The 10,461-nt window shown below is 43.2% G+C and overlaps 1 protein-coding gene across 1 annotated transcript in view; it reads right to left on the reverse strand.

The window, feature by feature from the left end:
- ADAMTS20 (ADAM metallopeptidase with thrombospondin type 1 motif 20) overlaps window positions 1-5,281 on the reverse strand; it is a 204,936-nt gene extending 199,655 nt beyond the window's left edge. Inside the window, exons 1-2 of the mRNA XM_040233797.1 lie at window positions 5,156-5,281; window positions 4,214-4,575 (exon numbers count right to left, since the gene is read on the reverse strand). Coding sequence (XP_040089731.1) covers window positions 4,214-4,575; window positions 5,156-5,246 — 453 coding nt within the window. The 5' untranslated portion in view covers window positions 5,247-5,281. The remainder of the gene's footprint in view (window positions 1-4,213; window positions 4,576-5,155) is intronic.
- Window positions 5,282-10,461: the final 5,180 nt, after the last annotated feature.

A 10,461-nucleotide genomic window follows, 5' to 3' on the forward strand; every position in this document is an offset into this window, starting at 1 on the left:
AACATGTAAAACCTAAGACTTCCAGAAGTAGGGAAAATATAGCTGAATAGAAATTAAAAGAAAGCTTCAGTTCATATATCTGAGTTGCAACACTAGCAACTAAAAGGAATCAATAAATATGTTGTGGTGTCAGTTTTTTTAAAGGCTGTATGTTCAGAGGTGTTTGGAAAATAGTAATTTGTATTTTATTCCCTTCCTCTAAAAGTCAAGTTCCTCAGCAGCCACCAGAGAAAGGAAGGACAGATGCTACTTCAAGTGAGAAGCTGGAAGGGGAAAAAGTCAAGTGAATGAGACATGAAAGGAGAACTTAGTGGATTCCAGGAAGAAAAGAAGGATGGGTGCAAAGGAGACAGTTGAAAGGAGGTGTGTACGCTGACTCACTGGAGGTTAAGGTCTGGAGGCAGAAAGCGAGTTAGATGGTCTAGGGGCACTGCCAAGATAAGTGCTTCAGCGTGCTACACAGGATTCAGGGAAGGGATTTCTCTCTGCAAGGCCCTCTCACACACACATTGAACTAAGGGGCAAGGCAGAGTCTGGCAAGGGGAGGAATCAAGTCCCCATAACCTGGAGGGTCTCAGAACCTTAGTGGGGTCTGGAAGATTACCAATGGCATCACCAAACCACCTTACATGGGGACAGCACTGCACAGGAATTAAGTGACCCTGTGTCGAGGGCTGCACAATGCATCCGGCAGACAAGAAATCAAACAGGTGTTGCAGCCAGAACTCAGAGGGACACACAGCGCTAGAGAGAACCCAGGAGGGAATGAGTCAGTGAAACCCAGCTGAACAAAGAAAAGCCATCAGGCTCAGAATATAGCTGCTGGTGCCAGAAAAATGCAGAGACCAAGGCACAAAGGACATTGGAGGCCAGAGGAACTGGAGGACAATATGATTTCTCCACCCTCCTCTCAAGCAATACAAAGGCCTCAAAACACTTTATGGCCCTGTATGAGGTCACTTTCACCAATGGTCAACATTTGCCTGAATCCAGCAATGCTCAAGATAATGAACATTAGCAGGGAAAAAAAATTAGGAAGTCTCACACTCATTCAAGATATTCGGGAAAAGCATTTGATTAAGTACAACATCTATTCATGATTAAAAGCAAAACTAAAAGCAAAGAACAACCAGAAAAAGAGAACCTCAGTAAGACTCGCTCTAAATATCCTTCAGTAAATCTCAACTTTAGCAATTAACAGACTGACAAAGATCAAAGCTGGATCATTACAGCAGCATATATACAAAGTCACAAAGATGAGTTGGGAAATGAGCAGGAACAGGGCTGTAGGTGAGCATTACTGACAACCTGGGCATTGCATCAAGGTGGATTTGCAAAAACTCAGCTGGTTCAGGTTGTGGGTAATGCAACTTTATCTGGATCTAAAAGCTAATCTGAGATTTAAAAAAGAAATCTGGTGTTATAACAAATGGACTCTAAAGCCTACCAGAAATTCTGCCACCTGACAGAACTATCATTCTAAAGAGTGCTAAGGAGAGAGTTGAAGTAGAAATAAAACAATCATAAAGTGAAAGCTGCTCAGTCGTCATGTCTGACTCTTTGTTACCTCATGGGCTATACAGTGTGTGGAATTCTCCAGGCCAGAATACAGGAGTGGGTAGCCTTTCCCTTCTCCAGGGGATCTTCCCAACCCAGGGATCAAACCCCCGCCTCTCACATTACAGGTAGATTCTTTACCAGCTGAGCCACAAGGGAAGCCCAAAATAATAGCTAATATCTGCTATAGTACTAATATCATAAGTGAAAAAAAATCAAAGAAATGGCACTAATCTCATTAGTGATTCAGACTTATAATTGGTCCTCATCACACTTCTAAAAGATTTTTAGATCCTGGTACCTCTAGTTATCTGCTGTGTTACTAGAAATCTTCTATCTCTGCCATGACTGATGTCTTAACACAGACAAAGAAAGTGAGATAAAGCTGAGTTATATAGGTATGAAAAATATGTTTTTAAATGTTAAATCAAATTAAACTGATAATATCAATAAGTCTATCAAAAGCAAAGTACATACATAAATCAAATTAATAACACAGTATAACTAGACAACTATGTCTTAATTGATGAAGTGAGAGGAAAGGATGAACTTCTATTAAGACTTAAAAACATTTTCAAAAAGGAGATGCTGAAAAATAATTTGAACTACACCAACATTATGAATCAACATGAGCAGAAACATCATTCCTAATAACATTTCCCATCTGGACTTTTTTCCATGCCTTAAATACTAAATCAAGAAAACATACTGACTGTGGCAAATTTGTGGTAGTAAATCTAGAATTGTCCAGACAAACTAAACATTTTGAAAGTTTCTAGAAAAGAGAATATTTTTCTTTCTTTTTATCTGTAGATGGCTGTGTAAATATTAGCGTGTTTCTGCCATTCTGATGTTGAATTTTACATTTATCTATAGCAGGAAAGAAAACTGTCCAAGGCATTCCTTGTATGTATAAATCAAAATAATAATTATATCTATATATAAAATACCTTGAGAGATATATATGTAATATCTTTATATATATATATATATATATATATACTAAAATAGCAGGGAAAAGAACAAAGAGACATTCCAAATCTACTTAGTAATGACCAATACTCACACCCAGAAAGACATCTTACATCAATTACCCTGGAAGGAAGTATTATATTTTGCCTAGAGGGAACTGTTATCAATTTTCTACTTCATCAGAAAGTAAATAATGTTGATGCTCTGAAACTCTTCTAAATTTTGACCAACAAAAGCCAGAATACTTGAAGAGAATCCTGTAGCCAAATTATTAGTGTCTTTTTCTTGAACACAAGTTTGTGTATGTTTTGATATTAAGTGTTCACAACTAAGGGTTCTGTGAACTTGGATAGAAAAGTGTTACATCTTTATTTTCCCTAACCTCTGATACTTAACATTTCCTTCAATTATGATTGCAGGTAAAACTACAGACATTGTGACTTTGTTAGCAACAAAAGAATAGTTGTGCATTCGTGCTCAGTTGCTTCAGACATGTCTGACCCTTTGTAACCCCATGGACTATAGTCCTCCAGGCTCTTCTGTCCATGGATTCTCCAGGCAAGAATACTGGAGTGGGTTGCCATGCCCTTCTCCAGGGAATCTTTCCAACCCAAGGATTGAACCCTCATCTCCTATGTCTCTTGTATTGGAGGTGGAATCTTTACCACTGAGCCACCAGGGAAGCCCCAAAATAATAGCTACTTCAACACTAACATAATGTAATATGAAACTATCTGGATTATTTATTCTCATTACCACCACAAAAGTATAGAAGTAGTCTTCTCCCCAACAGATATTATTTAATACATTAATAAAGAAGGAAGTATTATGACATCACAAATTCTAATACTTATAACATTTTGATTATTGTTAGTATTTAAAAGAAAGTCAATTAAAGAACATGTATGCTATTTTACACAGTAAAATTATGCTGACAGGAGGTCCTGGGTTTCCCCTAGAATGCTGAAAAAGTTGATGGGGAGAAAAAAAAGGTTTAGAACCTCTGTTTTAGAATCCAATATTTCATTTTATTTCCTCTCTCTACAATGAGATTTTTACAAAATCCACATCTTTTACTCTTGTCATTCTGATAATCATTTCTCATTTGCTGGCACCAGATCTTTGGAGATGCTCTACATTTTTAAGTGTACATTTTAAACAGACAGATTCAACCTTTTCCCTATCCTGTAATTCACAGATTAATGATTATCCCCACACTAGCCAAAAAAAACCCAACTCTTTTCAAACCCTATATTCATTCTCTTTTTCTTCTATCACTCTTTATTCAAAGAACATAGTAAAGTAAATTCAGGGGTGTTGGCCTCAACAGAGAGTCCAGCATGGATGTGTAAGTGAAAAAGCCTGCCTTCCGGCTGGAAACCGCACTTCATGTGAGGGCAAAGAGCCCTGCCTGCCTCCCCGACTAGCTCAGCATCTGACACTTTTTCTCACAGCTTTGCAAAAGAGGGTCAGTTTTGCCCAGCAGGGAGGGACAGGCTGATCCTCCACACCCCTCTGCCCCTGCAGGAAGGAGTGGCCTCTGGCTTGGGTTCATCTAGGTGTTAACCCCTCTGGTGGCGCATTCTGATCGCCTGGGTCCCCCAACCGCGCATTCAAGAAAAGCCAACGTCCGGCTTACTGAACTGGATCCCAAGAAAACGCTAAGGGAGCGGAGGGCGCTTACCAAGCCTCCACAGAGGCTGAAGACGGCTGTGTGATCCTCGCGAGCATTGACCTGGCCGCGGTAGAAGCAGTGGCGCAGGTCTGCGAGCGCCGCGCTGCGCTCCTCCGCCCGGTGCGCAGAGGTGCCTAAGTGCACCTCGGTGTATCCCGCAGCCAGGAAGGCCGCGTCGGCGCTCAGGTTCAGCTGGAAGAGCTGCCCGTAGGCGCGGATTCGGTAGTGGGTTCTGAACGGTGTGGGCTCCAGAGTCTCCGAGCTGCGCTTCCTCCGGCTGAAGTGGTGGCTCTGCGGGAATACTTCGCCGAACTCATTGACCCGCGCGGGGGTCACCACTTCGTAGGAGGCCAGTGTCCTCACTAAGGCTTCTGCAATCACAGGGATACGGCCATTGAGCCCCACCCGTTTCCAACTTCCCAGCCTCGAACTTCATCAACCAGACTTCCTTTCCAAAGGGCCGAGGCCCCAGGTCCCCATATCCTCGGCTGGGCGCGACAAATGGACACACGCTGGCCAGCGCGCGCGCGCACACACACACGTGCGCTCTGCGAGTGTGCCTGCCTGCTTTCCCACACCCCCATTCTCTCCACCCTCCCCAAGCAGGGGCTCTGACATTCAGGGTCCTCAGCAGCCACCTCCTTCCCGCGTCCCTCTTCTCCTCCCTGTGGCCGCCAACTCGTGCCCGCTGGCGCCCTCGCCATCCTGCCCCTCGCGCCCCCGCCGCGTGGTCCCCGAAGGGAGACGTGGTCCCTGCGCGCGCGATTCCTAGAAACCCCGCATAGCCGCAACCTCCGAGGATGCTTCGGGCTGACGGATCCCGGAGTTCCGAGAGCCCCGGCAGGGCTACGGTCCCCCAAAGGACAGAGTCGCTCCCCCCCGCCTCCGTCCTCCCGCCCCCTCTGGCCCGCGCCCCACCTCGCTCCTGAAGTCGCCCCGCGGTGACCTTACCCTGCCTGGGGTGGAAGTGAACTTCCCAAGACCTGGTGATGAAGAGCGAGAGCTGGTAGAGCAGCCCCGTCAGCCACTTGACCACCCGCATGGTTCCACCCGGGGGATCCCGACCGGGGAGGCCAACTCGAGCCGCCCGCCGCCCCGCCGGCTTCCCAGCGCTCCTCTGCCTCTCCTCCCTCTCGCCTGTCGCTCTCCGCGCCGGCCGCTGCGGCGTCTCAGCAGCCTCCGGAGCAGCAGCCTCGGCCCCGGGCCGGCCCGTCGCGCCACACTGCCAGTCTTCGCTCCCTGAGCCGCTGCTTCATCTCACTGCAGCCCCGCAGCCCCCGGCTCGCTCTCGGCAGCCTCGCTTCGCTTCTTGCACCCGCACCGCCCTCAGAAGCCCTCTACACCAGTCCAGCCCAGCGCGAGGAAGCAAGCCGACCTAGCAGGAACGGTGCCAAGATAGCCACCCCGGGCCGGGCTAGCGCGGGGGAGAGCCCGCCCCCAGGGGCCGCGCCGGGCCAATCAGAGGGAGACGCGGCCCCACTCCAGCGAGCTGCCCGCCCCCAGCTCCCAGCCGCACGCGGAGTGCGGTCCCTGAGGGCTCCCGCTGTGGGCGTGCAGCGTGGTGTGTCGCCCGAAGCCCAATTGGACACCATCCAGGTACCCGTAAAACCTAGGACTCAAGTTGCGCGGCCGAGGTCCAGATAGGGGATAGGTGTGTGAGGTTTTAGTTCTTACAATGAGATGGCAAGCATCAAATGAAAAGTTTCTGTTATTTAAGCATCATGGTAATGTTAGGCTACTCAAGCAAGATAAAGTAAACTACAGCGGGAAAATCTTATAGGCAGAGAATGCTACCAATGATGCTTAATGGCCAGGCCTCATTTGCAGGGCCCCTTGTGCACCCGAGGAGTTGTTGACGGTTTCAATATTAGAGTGGAAAGCAAAGGTGCAATCAACACACTTCTGGGGAGAATTTCTGACAATCACCTAAAGAAATTCAACAACAGAAAAGGATCGTAGTCTCCAAAGTTAGAGTAGTCATCATTTTTTTTTAATTTCAATATTCATTTTTTTGTACCTAATTTTGCATAAAGGGCCTCACCAAATTATGTAAATATCAGCCACCACAAAAATTGGATCTACTCCTGTCTATGGGCCATTGTTTTTATGAGACTTCCTGCGGGTACTTTCACAGTATTCATACGCCCTTTGTTTATAACACCCAAACAGCCCCATGTATTCACAGTTATCTTCCTCAGCTTTTATTGTAGCTCTGAATCCAGCTGCCTCATCTTGTGGTTTGTTAAGCTGGATAAAGCTCAGGGGCAGCAAAAAGTGTCATCATTTCAGAACTCCTTTCTCATTACCCAAATCCCCCCGTTTAATTTACAGGTTCCATATTGCTCCTCTCAATAACCAATATGGGGAAAAAAAAAAAAAAAAGGAAGAGGCAGTGGTGAGATATTCTCCAAATCCAACTAAGGGAGAGAAAAAGTATGAGTATAAAAAATAAAGGAATTAGATGAATAAATCTTCACAAACATAAAGAAATACACTCTCAATTTAGTCCCCGGCTGTCCTTTCTCCTCTGAGCTCTCAACAATGAAAATACTGTTCACTCTGAGTTGACCTCTCATAACAAGCCTCTGCTTCATGCCCCTGGTCCATCCGTTCATCACAAATGTGGAAGTCTTGTCCAAGGAAGATTTTCTTACTTTTGCCAAGGAAATTACCCAGCTTGATAATGGTAATTCTTCCACAATCCATCCCCTTCTCATCTACCCCTTGCTCACAAGTGTCATTTTTATTCATCACAGAATTACAGACTCCTCATGGTGTTTTTCTAAATTAATCCTACTGTTACTCTAAACAAAGCAAAAATGGACTTGACCCACAACTATTTGGTGGTTACCTTCAGTATACTGTAATTTAGAGTCATTCCAATTGCCCTGCAGCTCTGAATGCATCGTTACCTTAGGAGCCGTGCCTGTGTGTGCATGCTAACTCACTTCAGTCATGTGACTCTGTGCAGCCCTGTGGACTGTAGCCCACCAGGTTCCTCTGTCCAGGGGATTCTCCAAGAAAGAATACCGGAGTGGATTGTCAGGCCCTCTGCCAGGGGGTCTTTCCAACCCTGGGATGGAACCTGCATCTCTTACATCTCCTGCATTGGCAGGCAGGTTCTTTACCACTAGTGCCGCCTGGGAAGCCCAGGTGCCATGCCTACCTTCATACAAATAACAGAAGATAGAACTGCACCTGTTTAACTGACTATGACTGCCGACTGCAGGCAAAATAAATATTTCATTTTCATCACAGAATGTTTGTCATTCAAAGTAGTATTTGCAGTGGAGCATTTGATTTTTTTTTGATCTGCTTTAACTTTTTGGAGCAATGTCCTAGGAACAGGACTGTTTTTTTCTTGTTTTAAAGAAGCAGGAAGATGTATGGGATATATATTTTATGTCATTATAATCTGCACAGTGTTTAGTAAAGAGCATTATTTCTTTCCTTTTATAAAAGATAAATGTTACACTGTATCTAAGTGACTGGATTTCTAAAAACCCTGACACCAGAATTTTTTCATTATTCCAGACTACAACTGTTGTGATGAATATCACAACATTTACTTATCTCTCTTTATTATCTTACATTGTTTCTCTCTCTTCCTTTTTCCTTCCCTACTGGTGAACATGTCATGAATAAACTAATCTATGCCACCTAAATCAAACATTTTTCCACATGGACAATTATAGCTACCACTTAGGGAATTCCTTTGACATACCAAGCACTATACAAGGGACTTGAGAAAGGTTACTTTATTTATTTATGCATTTCCCCCCATGAGACTTAGAGAAATTTGGTAATTCAACCCAGATCACATATCAAGTTAGACTCAAATCTCTTTGGTTTCAAAATCCATACTTTTTAAGAGAAGACTGTATTCTTTATACTAGCTCTAATCTCATGCAGCACAGTCATAACCAACAACAACTTGGAAAATAAAGCCATAATTATATCAAATGTATTGTTTGATTTGTAATGCCAACAATTATTATTATAAATACAAACTATGTTATGATATTGGCACAGTGTGGAAGAAGTAATTCCAGTCTTTCAGAGCAAGGATTTTTGTGCACTATACTCCAGATAGACCTTGCTTTATCATCTGAATTTGACCATGACCAGCTGTGTAAAGTTCAAGAATGTATTCAAACTCTATAAGCCTACTCTTTATCAACTGTAAAATAGAGGCAATGATATTTATCTCAGGCAATTGTTAAGGTGACTAAAAGAGGTAACATATTTGGCATAATATTGAACAAAATATGTGCTTTATGTTCATGCTGACTATGATTTTTATTATGTTACAATAGGAGACTGAGCATTCATACCAAAAGAAACAACTAAGTGAATACAGACTGCTTTTCAAGTATTAATAGGTAGGATTTAGGTTTATCATTCTCCACTGTTTACCTAAAACTGGGGGGTTTTCTGAGATGCAAGACTTTCAATGTGAAAACGGGATATGCTGAGCAAACTGGGATGAATGGTCACAAAGGTGCAAGGTTCTCAACTAAGGCACCATCGACTTTTTGGGCTGAGTGAGTCTTTGTTATAGAGTTGCTTCCCTGTACATTTTAGAATGTTTATCAATATCCTTGCCCTCTATGCATTCGATGCCAGGAATACCTCACTCCTGTTGTGACAACCCCAAATATGTCTAGACATTGTCAAATGTGCCCCCAGGGAAACAAATTGGCCCCAGTTGAGAATCACTGACCTAACAGGGGGAGAGAGTTGGAAAATTGTAAATGCACAGAAAATGGGTTTGCCAAGAGACCCCCAGAGTTGCTGTTTAATTTTTAATTATAAATGACCGATTGTTCAGTAGAAACTCTATATGTTGTAGCAGATCTGGAAATTTTTCATTATTATAGTTAAAATAGTACAAGCTGTGGCCATTGAATTAATAACTTTTAAACCATTGTTATTTGCAGTATTCATATACAGGTATACAGGAAAAAACCAAACTCCACTTCCCAAGGATTTATTAAACTATGTTCTAATTGTCTATTTACTTTTCTGCAAACAAAACTAGATTATAAGCATCACGTGAAGAAGAATTATAAACAGAGTTTGAGGAAGTATCCTCCATCGCCACATGCTGTGTAAGTACCAAAATTTCTATAACCTAGGAGAACTAGGGAAAATTATTAGCCAATCTTACTAAAGACTGGTTCCAAATAGGGAAAGGAGTATGTCAAGGCTGTATATTGTCACCCTGCTTATTTAACTTCTATGCAGAGTACATCATGAGAAACAGTGGGCTGGATGAAGCACAAGCTGGAATCAAGATTGCTGGGAAAAATATCAATAACCTCAGATACACAGATGACACCACCCTTACAGCAGAACATGAATAAGAACTAAAGAGTCTCTTGATGAAAGTGAAAGAAGAGAGTGAAAAAGTTGGCTTAAAGCTCAACATTCAGAAAACGAAGATCATGGCATCTGGTCCTGTCACTTCATGGCAAATAGATGGGAAAACAGTGGACACAGTGACAGATTTATTTGGGGGCGCTCCAAAATCACTGCAGATGGTGACTGCAGCCATGAAATTAAAAGACGCTTACTCCTTAGAAGAAGTTATGACCAACCAAGACAGCATATAAAAAGCTGAGACATTATTTTGCCAACAAAGGTCCATCTAGTCAAGGCTATGGTTTTTCCAGTAGTCATGTACAGATGTGAGAGTTGGACTTACAAAGAAAGCTGAGCACTGAAGAATTGATGCTTTTGAACTGTGGTGTTGAAGAAGACTCTTGAGAGTCCCTTGGACTACAAGGAGATCCAAAAAATTCATCCTAAAGGAAATCAGTCCTGAATATTCATTGGAAGGACTGATGCTGAAGCTGAAACTCCAGTACTTTGGCCACCTGATACGAAGATCTGACTCATTTGAAAAGACCCTGATGCTGGGAAAGATTGAAGGTGGGAGGAGAAGGGGACGACAGAGGATGAGATGGTTGGATGGCATCACCAACTCAATGGACATGAGTTTTAATAAACTCTGGGAGTTGGTGATGGACAGGGAGGCCTGGCATGCTGCAGTCCATGGGGCAACAAAGAGTCAGACACAACTAAGCAAGTGAACTGATTTGAATTGATCAGCCCATCTTATCATCTTTCTTTTAATTATGAGATTTATGCCATTTATACTTAATATAATTATATATTTACATTCAAGTCTATTATCCTGCTATTTGTTTCCTATTCTCTTCTCTTCTTTTTTTCTGGGAATAGTAGTCTCAGTT

This window comes from Oryx dammah, unplaced genomic scaffold (assembly GCF_014754425.2).
Source record: "Oryx dammah isolate SB20612 unplaced genomic scaffold, SCBI_Odam_1.1 HiC_scaffold_29, whole genome shotgun sequence".
In the NCBI taxonomy this organism is placed as follows: Eukaryota; Metazoa; Chordata; class Mammalia; order Artiodactyla; family Bovidae; genus Oryx; species Oryx dammah.